This window comes from Anguilla anguilla, chromosome 3 (genome assembly GCF_013347855.1).
Source record: "Anguilla anguilla isolate fAngAng1 chromosome 3, fAngAng1.pri, whole genome shotgun sequence".
Lineage (NCBI taxonomy): Eukaryota > Metazoa > Chordata > Actinopteri > Anguilliformes > Anguillidae > Anguilla > Anguilla anguilla.
Window position 1 is genome coordinate 19,428,145 of NC_049203.1, and position 13,525 is coordinate 19,441,669.

At 41.2% G+C, this 13,525-nt stretch overlaps 1 protein-coding gene across 3 annotated transcripts in view; it reads right to left on the reverse strand.

Moving 5' to 3' along the window:
* Window positions 1-682: 682 nt before the first annotated feature.
* LOC118223692 (low-density lipoprotein receptor-related protein 1B-like) overlaps window positions 683-13,525 on the reverse strand; it is a 400,652-nt gene continuing 387,809 nt past the window's right edge. For 2 of the 3 annotated variants that reach the window (XM_035410580.1, XM_035410578.1), the window contains 8 exons: window positions 12,263-12,437; window positions 11,227-11,331; window positions 7,858-7,971; window positions 6,546-6,622; window positions 5,428-5,518; window positions 5,062-5,212; window positions 3,020-3,094; window positions 683-1,962 (listed from right to left, as the gene is read on the reverse strand). In XM_035410580.1, the coding sequence (XP_035266471.1) occupies window positions 1,822-1,962; window positions 3,020-3,094; window positions 5,062-5,212; window positions 5,428-5,518; window positions 6,546-6,622; window positions 7,858-7,971; window positions 11,227-11,331; window positions 12,263-12,437 (929 nt within the window). In that variant the 3' untranslated portion in view covers window positions 683-1,821. The remainder of the gene's footprint in view (window positions 1,963-3,019; window positions 3,095-5,061; window positions 5,213-5,427; window positions 5,519-6,545; window positions 6,623-7,857; window positions 7,972-11,226; window positions 11,332-12,262; window positions 12,438-13,525) is intronic. The other variant, XM_035410579.1, reaches the window with a different exon arrangement.

The window sequence follows — 13,525 nt, forward strand, 5'->3', positions numbered from 1 at the left end:
TGGGCCTTGCTCTGATTATGATGCCACTTTGCTTGACAAAAAAAAAGGAAAAAAAAAAAAAAAACTACACACACATCTGGATGGTTGGTTTGCAGACAAGTGAAAACTATTGTCTGCAGAGCTCCAAGGCAAATCTCCAGTGATATTCTAAAGGAAACACAATTACTGACAGAAAATCTTAACAGCTTTCAATCCTTGCCACAGGGCCTTGTGGGATTGGTAGTTCAGAGACCATATATGTAAACCATCTGAGAATTACTCATAGAATCATGCTAAGAAAACCTTTAAGACATAAGGTAAAATAAAAGTTTGTCATGACATTATTTAACAAAACTCCTAAGTTATTGATAGCAAAAAAGCTAACCGGGTCTTAGGAGTAGCTTTTTAAACGAGTTAGTACTATATTGCTATATAAATTTCTCTTCACATATATACATAATTCCTTTTGAGTTGTTTTCACAGTTTTTGGTAAGAAACATCATTTAAAACTGTTGCGCAGTAATATAATTAAAATATTTTTTTTTTGCTTTGCAGGCATCAGATCCTATTGAACATTGATCATAGCAAAAGACTGATAAAATACTCTTTAAAGCCACAAAGCTTCAATGTCCCGTAAATAACCTGACTTGTTAAATGACATGTTAACATGTAACTGAAAAAAAGCAATAAAAACATCACATTATTTCATACTGGTGTACATTTTATATAAAAGTACTTACATTTAATACATTTCTTCAAAATACAAGCAGCAATAGGTTGACATATAAATCAAATACAAAATTATAAAACTTGTTAAATCTATGTGCATCTGTTTGCGAATTTAAAGATAACAGGATGGTTTGTTTATTATATTATTACTTGTATAGAAAATAACTATGAAACTATAAGCCCAAAATTAAACACTTTCAAAGTGCATTGATCAAGACTGTGAGAAAATGACAGATGAAGAGTTCAAAACATACTTCAGACATCAGCAGGAAATGTATAATTTGGCAATATACTTCTGTGATTCTGCCAACATATGGTAAATTCTTGACGAGGTTGGATGTTTACTTTAAATAAAAAATGTATGTCCCAGAATAGACAAGTAAACAGAATTCAAATGAATTATACTTATGAACATCAAAATTAATAATTTGGTATGAATAAATATTTCTTTAGGGTTCATCAGTCAAGTGAATAAAGATGGCACACATTCATTCAAACAAACAACGAACCATAAACTAAGGCGGAATTCTTTTTCGGGCTTTCCTGGACGGACAAAAACATTCAACATAACGCAAAGCACAAACATTAAAAAAAAAAAAAAACTTGGAAAAAAATTAAAATAAAATACCTGTTTAGTAAATACTTAACAGTTATAGATGCAATCCTGGGGTGCAATATAGCTAAATGAAATAGGCCTATTGGATGTATCCTTTAAGCTTGGCAATTGAACCACTAAATGTACTGTATGCTCAATAATAAAACCAGAGCAAAAAAAATCTATTTTTACACCCTTTTGAAATACTGATGTATCATGAATTCATCATGTTTAAGGTCATTTGTAAACCAGCAGCTATATATATATATATACATATATATATATATATATATATATATATATATATATATATTACACTATTTATAGACTTCATTAGAAACAGGAAAACATACAAATGGTTTATAATTCTCAGCACATGGAGGTACTGTTGATGCTGCAGTAAAAGAAGGGAAAGCAAATATCAGAACCTGACAAGACATAGAAAAATCTTTTTTTCCCCTCTTTTTTTTGTACATTTATACAGATTGTATAAAAGAAGTAAAGTGTGTAAAATCTATCTACGCAGCCGTTTCCCGAATTGTCCCCTCCAGTTTCTTTGGGAGTAGCTCTCTCCTCTCCTCGATGTTCACCATCGGTTTCCGACAGTTTTGTCCATCAAGATATATCTTGGCGTACATTGGGTTGGAGTAGTTTATGGGCTGCAACACCATAACAACAGCAACAAGAAATCAAGTCAAAAATCAGATTCAGAATTTCATTTTTTTTTTTTTTCAAAATATAAGGTATATAACACAAGCTGGGTTTTTTTAGGCAAACAAAAGCCTATGAGTATGAAATGCATCATTTCTGGATTGTACAAAAATAACATTGACATTTTTTTTCCATCTCTCCGAAGATTCTGTCACTGAAATACATCTACCAATCATTTCTCTGAAAAATGATTATGGATATTGACTACTGCATAATGACGGAGTTTCAAGTTGTTTGCACTTTAACCACTGAAGGTCAAAGTGTCTTCAAATTCTACTTCTGTATTCAATTTCCAATGCTGAGGTCAAATGTTGATGTACTACTAGCCCAGGAACTTACACAATATGCCTAACCAATGATAATAAGTTGGTGGGTAGGATATTGGTGAGTTACAGTATGGTAGAAACAATTCTGTGCGATGTTATTTAAGCATGGTTATTGTTACATACAGACATGTGTGAGTGCATGCATATTAAACACAAAACACGCACAGCACACACAAGCGCATGCTTGACAGCAGTTCCGCAGGACTTTTTTTTGTTTGTTTCTCAAACAGTGTGTCTTTAAATCGGTCTGCTCATATTGCTGCTTGTTTGTTTTCAACTCAGTTTACTTGGGCCTGTCAATAGTACAACATCGCAAGGGTTCATTGAAAAGATTTTTTTCCAGGGCGGCTCAGACCTAGTCCTGGATGCAAGATATCAGGAAAGGGACTCAGGATCAGGAAAGGACCACATGTGAGCCTCATGCTTTCCAAAAAAAAAAAATATCCAGTACATGTTAAGTGCTGCATATTAAGAAATATCAACATGAATTATGCTGTACTAGTTGCCCTTAATTAAATACTAGGCCTTGGGAATAAGACAGTTGAGAAACCCAGATTCAATCAAAACTTAATTTAGTTTTTTTTTTTTTTTCTTTTGGTGGTGGTGGTGGGGGGGGGGGGGGGGGGGTCTGGTGACAAACTGTTTGAGATGGGGTGGGGGGTTAATACAAAGGCATCACCTGTCCTGGAATAATCTCCTTTGGGACAATGTGAACAGGCAGACTGCGAGGATCACTGGATCTCACACACCAGCCCTACAACACAGAAGTGCATCTCATCTTCACACAAAGTCTAAGAAACCAACCCAGTATCACACAAAAATGTGACACAGTCCCCCTCTTTGGGCTTAACAGGAAAGTGCGGCAGTTTCACGTTACACATGGATTCATTTCCTTTAGTGTACACACTTTTGTGTTTGTGTTATACCTGACACAGAAAAGCCCAGCTGTCCTTTGCATTATCTGTTTTTTTGTGATAAACAAGCTTGGCACTTGGGCAGTGGGATGGCTTACATTTTCTTAACAACTAGCCTCTTAACTATTAGTATCACCAGTGCCTCTGCTTAACTGTGTTTAAACTGCAGCAAAATTCTACGCAAAAACACTGTATATCACACTTGGGCATGATACTGGGTTGGATAAATGATGCCTCAACTTCTCCCACCTCAGAGCGACTCGCCTTCCATTTTCGTCTGTAAACTATTTTGAATAAATACGAACAATCAGTGAACCAGAATATTGTGTTGACTGTGCTTGCGGCATGCGTTATATCTTTAGCACTTTTGTCAGATGCATAACCAATCAGCACAATGTCATTTCATACATTGGGACACTTGATTGAACACTGGATATTGCTCACTGGCCAGTAAGCAATGCCTTTAGGAGCTCCCTTACTGCTATATCAACTCAAGAAACAAAATAAGAAAATCTCTCCAGCATCTGCTTATTTTTCACACACTTCTGTGAATGATTGTAAGCATTCTAAACCTGCCAATATTCCATAGCTGTCTTGCTAATTTATTTGATCATCTATTCATTCATTCATTCATTCATTCATTCATTCATTGTATCCTTCAAACAGCTTCGGCTCATGAGTGGAAGACTCTGTTGGAAGCACAAGCTGGTTAGAATTCCAGTCAGCACCTTCCATATGGACTACGGTGCTGTGTTAGCGGGGGATTAGCAGCTATTAAAGCTACAGGGCTGAGGAGCGTGAGCAGGTAGGTTATGCTATTGCAGGTGGGTTATTAGGCAGATAAAAGGATAAGTTAATATGTAGCCATTGTATACATTCACATTGACACTACCGCAACAAAAGCTACTGGATATCTACATAAAATTAGATTATGACATCAACCATATCCTCAGATTTCTACATTTTTTTTTGCATTTGCACCATTTTATTTTTCACTTTTATACATTCCAATTCACCGAAAGGAAATAATCTATCATATGTAAGGGAAACTTTACAAATTTCATGTTTTTCTCCTTGTTTGTGATTTTCCATTTTGCCAGAACCTTACATCCCTTGCACCATCTGATCATAAAACACAAAATTCTCTTTAACATTTGCCACATGTTTTGGTAATTAATTCACAGAAAACAGCAGGGCAGAGGTTGGTAATTAACATGCTCTTTATTGCCCTCTGTAATTATGAAAAAGAGCCAGACTGTTTTTTGTTTTCGTCACAAATCTGAAAGGTTATCCCGGTCTATTTCTGGGATGTGGTTAATGGCTGATGATCTCTTATGATACCTGGTGCCACAATGCTGTCCTGCCTTGACCCTAAACAGAAAAAGGTGGACAGATTGACTGACATTTCCAGAGACACGGTGAGCTCTCAATCACAGCCTGCATGCACACTGCCGTGAGCCAAACAAACACGTATTTCTCTCAACAAACCCTGGCGATTTGTTAAAAACCAGTAACACCTGTTTCAGCATCCATATATCTGCACCTTCCCACCACTAGAAGGTGTGCAAAAATGAACAGGTTCCCAGACAGTACAGACAGTTCAAAATTTAGTGAGAAAATTCTCACTAGAATTTGTTTGATTATCTTGTAACTGATCCCCAAGTGTACCAAACATTCACTTAAGGATATTCCAAATGGGCCAATACGTAATAATTATGGAAGCCACTTACGCTATGCACTTGGGTTTTTATGCCTAAATTTTAATGCAATGTGGATGTACATGGACAAAGTGCAGGTGAGTTCAAACCTTGTGTGGGTCAAGCGTGAAATTGGGGTGCAGCAGGTTTCCAGCGTCTGCGTGATTATCGTGGTCCACTTCGTACATGTTGTAGGAGGGGTTGCCGATCTCCACGTTCAGGCCCCCGTTGGTCATTGGCTGCCGCTGTACTCTCTTTCCCCTGACCAACAGCATCACCAGGAGTTAACAGACGACACGACTACTGGCCCGGATTCGTTCAAAATGCACAATTAACTTCGGCTTGCAAAGACATGAAGATTATTTTCTCCTTCACAAATACAGTTTGGAGAGTTAATCTTTGGACGGTTTCCAGGTGAGTGCATCGGTTATGCATTTGAGTTTTGCTTGTTTACGTGTGAGAAACGCACGTCTTACCTCTGCCGTCTTCTGCAGATAAGGACACCCGCCACCACCGTGGTTATTAATATCACCAGAAGGACGAGAGGGACAATGATGGCTATACTTCCTGAAACACAGATCAGAAAGGTAAGCGTGGATCCCTGCAATCTGTTCCCTCATGCCTTCCCAACATATGCTGTGTGACAATTTAATTGCATTCTACCTTGCCCCTGTCTGCCTAAAATGCTCTTCATGTTTGGGTTTATCGAATCCAGCTCTTGCGTTATATGGGGAATGTGTAAATTGTTAGCATTTTCCATATGTTCAGCTTGCACACATCTCTATTACAACAACAGAATTTTTTTCTTCCCTAGAAGAAAGTTAATGAAGCCACTGTCGATTTCTAACACTACAGTCCTGAAATGAACAATGACAATACATCTTTTCTTTTGCCTCTGAACATGATTTGTACTGTGGTCAAAGGCACATATCTGTAAGTGAGAGACAACCACTCAAAGTCATCTAAAGTTTTAAAATTTTACTTCAGGGCAACTAACACAGCCTACATGTTTTATACTATCCATTTATACAGCTGTTACCTTGCTAAAGAGCACAACAAGCAGCACCCCTAGTGGGAATCAAACTCGCAACCTCTGAGCTGTACAAGCCCGATTATGCTGCGCTGCTGCCCACTGCTGACAATGTGTCAAAAGCCACAGAATATTTTCAAGGTAACCCCACGCTTCACACCTTGGGTCTTCGAAGACACAGAGTGAAATAATTTTCAGATTGCAACATTTTTTGACGAACGATGGTCCTTATGGGGGATGAATAATTTTGTCAGCCACTGAGTCAGACAGGCTTGTTCCTTGGGCAAATTGAAAGTGTCAGATGAAATATCCAGCTCTAAAATAATTCAAGTACATTGGAGATTTGATGACTTAAATGTCTGTAAAGATATCATAAAGCTTGAAAGTAGTGTCTCTGTATACCTGGGTGGATGTTGGTGGGGGGGTAGAGTGTGGAGAGCAGGGTGAAGGAGTGAGTGTGTGTGTGTGTAACTGGTGATTGGAGGAGTGTGTGTGTGTGTGTGTGTGTGGGTGAGCTTAAAGAAGTTCACGGGGGTGTGTGTCCTGTGCCTCATGGGTACTCACTTCCACTGGTGTTGTCGGAGCGGCTGCTCTTGGGGGCCGGTCTCTCGCACTGAGTCCCCGCCCAGTTGGCTGGACACCTGAAAGGAGCCAGAAACGGAGGCGGAGTTAAACGGACTCACAATGCACCTCCTGCCCGACCTGCGGAAATACAGGAGGGCGCATGACCGTCTACTCCTCAGGCATGCATTAACGATGTAAGAGAGCTATCCGTTTCAAGGAGTCACAGAGGAAGAACGAAACAAACAATGGAGTAACTGAAAGAGAGACAGGGAGGGTCAGGGAGAGGGAGAAAGAGAAGACAAGGCATGTTAAGATCAGGGGGAGAGGAGAGGACTGAGAATGAGAAAAGGAGAAGGGCTGCGGGTTGGGTTTTTTTGCGACCGCGGCCTTGATTCCAGTCAACACTTAAAGAGGAGATGCGGTGGGGTGGAGGTGGGGGAGGGGAGACGGGGGGGGGGGGGGGGGGGGGGGTCGGTTGAGGGTGGGTGGAAACGCCGTGTGAACTGGCGCTGAGCGTGCCGCTGCCTCGGCTCCCGGGGAAACACAAGCATCATCACATTTGCCTCCGGAATGATCCGGCGCGCGCGCGGTGATGTATGGCCCTAGTTAGCGGCTTATTTTTTTCCCCGCCGGCCCCGGTACTGAGGCGGCGTTAAGAGCGTGAGTAATCTGACAGGAGCAACCGGGCGGCGATGATATGAAATTACAGTAAATTAAATCAACAGCGAGTGACGTTTAATCAAAACTTCATAAACAGGGCCGCGCCATCTTGCAGCTTGCGCGCGCAGTAAATAACGAGTCACCTGCGCAGGGGGAGTGACTGCCTGCGCTAAGCGCAGATTATCATTAGCATCTAAAAGCACTACTGCAGGTACAGTAGCCAATAACAGCTGCCCAGTGGAGAGAAGGACAAAGATGACCTCTAATGCGCAACCCTGCTTGCAGGGCACAGGTTGTAAAGACCATGAGGGAAAAAAAAATGGGAAGGCTTTAAATAAAAAAAAATTCTAAGAAAAACTTTGCACGTGCCGTTTGAACGGAGGCTGTTCACGACACACTGAGGGAGGCACAAAAAACACAGTCACACAAGCACTTGGACGAACACACATACACGGGAAACCGCGTCCACATCACGACGTGCGGGGGGGTGGAATGTGGGCGTGGCACGGGTGAGAGATGGGCGGGCGGCGGTGAGCGAGAGCGATGTCGCTGGGATGGCGGACGGCATTCGCCGTGTCAGGTGAGGGGGGAAGGGGGGGAGGGTGAGGGGGTGGAGACGGAGGCGGGGACAGAGGCAGAGGCTGCGACCTACTTGCACCGCGGTTTGTTAAAGGTGGTTAAGGTGCAAATTCCTTCGTTCTGACAGTAGTAATCGCACGGGTTTGCTCGCTCATCACAGCGCTGGTTTTTGAACCCGGATGTGCAGCTGTGGAAAATTTCAGCGAGATGACGAATCACCAGGAATAATAATAATAATAATAATAATAATAATAATAATCACAGCACATCACTAACAGTCAAATGGATTTAGATTGTTCCATTGGACTGCAGCCCATATTTGGCAATATTTGTAGCCACGATAGCATACAGCAGTGATAAAAATAAAAAAAAACAGTGAACAAATTTGAAATATATTTTCAATAAGTACATTTCAATACAGCTTTTCATCCCTTCTCAAATGCCAGGCTCCCCACAGACAACCGACCTCCTCCTGCTTCTTTATTTTCCTAACCTTGAACACCGCGACCGCGGGGGTAGACAGAGGGGAGGAGAGACGGAGCTGCAAATCTGGGGACTGGAGCGGCGCACGCTTCCCTCCTCTGCCCGGGATACGCCGAGCTTCAATAAAGGCCTTATCTCGCACGCGCACAAAAATGTCCCCGCCGCCCGGCTCCGCGCGTTCCTTTTCTAACGGGCCCCGGGGCAGGCGAATGGGTGGCCGAGCAGGCGGGCGAGCGAGCGAGCGAGCGGGCGGGCGGGCGGGCGGACGGGCGAGCGAGCAGGTGGGCAGGGAGGCGTGGAGGAAGCATTAAATGATAAAACAGACTTTTAAGGCCTTCGATGTTGTGATGTATGGCTACAAACAGAATCGCAAGTGTTTGTCTGAAGATTCACTCTCCCATCTGGAGACACTGGGGAGCTGCAGCAGAAATCCAATCCCACTGCCATATTAACTATAAAATCAGCAAAGCACAGATATTCTGCGGGGCCGTGAATAAATCACATAGCAGCATATCTCCTCTCCATTTATCTTTCATCCAATAGCACCTCGCATGCACACTGTAAACGCTGGCCAAATATAATACTGCACAAGCAATTAAATATTACAAAATATGAATGCTGAAATTACTTAAAAGAAATGCAGCTCAAACATCATTAACTACACACTTGGAGAAGTTGCATCAAAGCGCTATGGGTAAAAAATGTATTTGCTTGTACTGTATACCTAATTTAAATAAACATGCTCACTTCCATAGTTTATTGAAGTGCTAAGTATATATACTGTGTGTGTGTGTGCATATATATACATATATACACACACAGTGAGCTCCATGATTTTTGGGACAAAGACATTTTTTCTTGATTTGGCTCTGTACGCCAGAATTTTAGATTTGTAATCAAACTATTTACATGGGGTTAACATGTACATTCGCTGCTTTTATTAAAGGATAATTTTCATACATTGTCGTTTCACCATGTAGAAATTACAACAGTTTTTACACATAGCCCCCATTTTCCTCATATAAAATTGAGGAGTACAGAGTCAAATCAAGAAAAAATATGTCTCATAATGTCCCAATACATTATGGAGCTCACTGTATGTTGTATATATATATATATATATATATATACATACGCACGCACGCACACACACACTATGTGCTTTATCTCGCTAAAAATCCCCCCATTTTTTCAGTACAACTTGGAAACATGCCAATGCTGCTAGATAGCTTGTGATATGCAAAACAGAATTTACTCCATTTGTCTTCCACTGTTTCCCATGATTATACATCCCTTTAGAATATAACAAATAGTTTTACACATTCCTCTTAAACATGGTATAATGGTAATGTTGCATGTTTATGAAATGTATAAAGTGTTTTCACAGCAGGCATCTCAATATGCAATAATGTCATTTTCAACAGATTTAGCTTGTAAGATATATAAGATTTGTTTTCACAAACTAAAATATCCAATAAAACATATGCATGACACATTTTCTTATTTGGTTGTATTCTTTGCATATGCATAAGTATGTAATAAGCCCTGATATTCAGGATACTCCTTAGATAAAAGTGGCAGAAAAAAAAACAATAATTGTTTCTGGGCAATTGTAAAAACAAGAATTACCAATTATTTTAAACAATTAAATAATGTTGGTACCAGCCACAAACAAGCAAGCAAAATTAAGATTCTATTATTATTCATTTATGCATCTAATTTAAACAGAGTCAAGTAAGTCAAAGATAATGGTTGCTGTTCATGTTTCGTGAGCCCTGATTGGTCAACCTCAGCTGAAACTTTTGGCGCCAGAGGGTGGCGTTTCCTTCGGTAGCGCGAGGCACAGGCTCCCGCGCCGCTCAAACTGCGCTCGGCTTGGCAGCTACCGACGCACCCGCATCATTAAACTCCGTTAACCTTTTAAAAATACGAGATGGGCTCATCTACATACAAATCGATTCCATCCTTGGAATTACGCCAGTGATTCACTGTCCGACAGAAAAAAAAAAAAAAAGGCAAAAAAGAATGTCACAAATAATCCCTCGGATTAAATCTCCAAATGATCTCCTTTTACAACTCCCTGTCCCCCCCTCCCTCTCCTTCCTTCTTTAATTTTGTACGAATAAAAGGACGGGAAGAAAGCCATTTTGCAACCTGCCGCCTCCGGTGATTCGCATCAGCAGAAGTGCCGCCGCTTGCGTCGGCTTCGCGTCAAACCCTTTCATGTTAAAAGGCTTCGGGGGGTAGATGCCGAATGCCTGAGGTGAGCCTCGGGGATGAGTTGCGATTGGCTCTGCTGCTTGATTGTACTATCCCCACAGCTTTCATTCCAGGACACCGGGTAAATGCCAGTGATGTTGGAGAATTAACAGTACACTTCCGCATATACATACATAATTATTCATTTCCATAATTAGTCTTTCTTTCCTATACACAGAGTGCTTGGTAAGAAAAAATAAATAAATAAAATAAAAACTGTTGAGGCAGGCTTTTAGCAGAAACTTGAATGAACTTTGACCTCTGCAATAAGATGCTTGAAAATGGCCTCTGCCATTCAGAATCTATCTTGGCGCGAGACTACACAAGTTATGCAGATTCCAGTGCTAGGCAGGACACTTTTGATTGGCTTCCACGTCTCTCGAGCCGGGAGGCCTGATTCGCTGTGGGTGGGGTGACCCGCTCTGCCCCTTCCTCGTTTCAAGTTCGCAACGTCCCCCTCTGTCTGCCTTCATCTCCACAATCCCTCTTTCCCTCAATGGTGACTTTGCCCCCAACAAGGGCTTTTAATGTTCCCTTCAACTTGCGCTCCTTCATCCTATCGACATTCTTAGAGCGTTACGGCATTCCAAATGATGCTCTTTAGTGGCTGGGGGCTACAGCTTCAAATGAAACGAGTAAAAATCTATACGAAGAACAGCAGTGACTGTCCCTGCTAAAGCCACATTCGGTAATTACTCACTGGCAGAGAGGCAGGTGGGTCTCTGAGTCGAGGTGGCAGGTGCCGCCGTTGTAGCAGTAGCCATCGCACAGCTGACAGCTGGAAGCAACTCTCCCATTGGTGCAGCTGCAAACAAAGACGAGCAGAGAGAGACGCTAGAACTTTCCTTCTCATAAACAGCACAATGCTTCTGAAATGGGCTGATTATATCGTCCAGGCACGCATTCAGTCATACTAATTTACATTCTTTTGTCTTTGCCCAGGAAAAATAACCAAAAAAAGAAAAAAAACCCAAAGAAAAACATCAAGAAAATGATACACAGCGTCGTTTCCAGACTAATCTGTTTTCGCTGGATTCATCCAAATCAGCTTTGTGTCTGTGATTAAGATTGGATCGCTGCAGCAGAGAATTTGATGATAAAAGAACACACAAGAAAAACAAAAAAGACATTATAAAATAATACAAACTAGGGTAAGTCTGCTTGCAGAAAGAAATTCCAAGGATTTATTGGCAAGTTCAGTTCAGTTTTACCATCACTAACCAATTTGATAATAAACTGCTAGTCTTTACCGCATAAGAACAACTATGTATTACGGCTGACAGTCAAAAACAATTTTTTTTTTTTTGATATTCGTTTATTCATCAGCTTTTGTCCTCTTTTCAGGGTCAATCTGGAGTCACTTCATATTAAAAGCCTAAACATAGTGATATGCAATATGGAATCAAAAAGACTTTGTTGCTCAGGCCACGGTATGGCTTTAATGAAATTTGAAAGTGTAACAAAATAATAACTATTTTTCTTTCAGCCTGCTACCAAGGACAGGTGGAGGTTTAGCTCAGAAATCATAATTAACGCTTGTCGCACCTGCCCTTATACGGAGCGAAGTTATATTTACAATGCAAAAATCTGCCTTTACAGTAAACACATTACGCATTTAATCCGTGTAAGAAGAAGCCTACTTAACATATTTATTGAAACCCTGTTTGTTCAACTAATACATTATTTTCACAGTTTTGTTTAGTATGCTAATCGTTAGCATGTCTTAAGATGCTTACTTGCAGGAAACGTCCCCGGTTTCGTGGTCAACGATGCACGGTGCGCCATGGCATCGTAGGCACTTGTCCACCTCGCATTTGTTGCCCTCGTAGCGCGTCGGACACACGCACTCCACGTGACCGCTGCTGGACAGCGTGCATGCCTTGGAGTTCACGCAGTAGTGATGGCAGATGTCTTTCCAGAAAAAAAAAAACAAAAAAAAACGAGCGAACGCGATTAGCGAGGTTTGGGTATGCGCTCTCTGATTGAAATTTTACACAGGGGCAATAAGCCTACATTATTCACACGAAACACCTTCCATTACGCTAACAAACTCAACACCCCTGGGCATGCAACAGTGCCACTGCATTAATGGCGTCAACATAATCATTTTTCTTACATAAATCAAAATAGAGAAGCAAAAATAACTTAGGCAAAGTGCAGCCAAGGACAGCAGAGAACCTGAGCTGGAGGCTGGAGTATGAGCATTTAGTACTGACAGAAAGTCAAAGTATATTCAGTTGTGCTGATCAGAGTAACCAAATATAGGTATCTGTAACTTCTGACGTCAAATAAAAGACATGCCTACACAGATTTCCAATTGGTTCTTGGAGAGTGGACATGTCAGATGTCAAGGACTATGTATTTGATCAGATTTGGACCCCAGTGGACAGTGCAGAGGACAGGCAATATTTGTGATATAATGTAGGAGTGAACAGGTGGTATTTGCATTATAAGGTTGTAATGAACAGGCATGATTTGTTTCACAATGTTGTAGTAGACAGGCAGTGTTTGTGTTGTGTACTTTGCAGTGGACAGGCAGTATGTTTGATGTGTAGGTTGAAGTGTACAGGCAGTATTAGTTACATATACTGTAAATTGTAGTGGACAGACAGTATTTGTTATGAGAAGGTTGTAATGGGCAGGCTTTATTTGTGATGTCCAGGTTGTAATGGGCAGGCTGTATTTGTGATGTCCAGGTTGTAGTGGACAGGCTGTACTTGTGATGTTCAGGTTGAAGAGGATAGGTAGTATGTGTTACATCTAGATTGTAATGGACAGACAGTATTTGTGATGTGCAGGTTGTAGTGGGACAGGCAGTCCTTGTGATGTGCAGGTTGAAGAGGATAGGGAGTATTTGTCACATGTAAATTGTAATGGACAGACAGTATTTGTTATGTGTAGATTGTAGTGGACAGACAGTACTTGTGATGTGCAGGTTGTAATGGGCAAGCAATACTTGTTTTGTGTAGACTGTGGCTGGTGCCATCAGGATTCCTGAA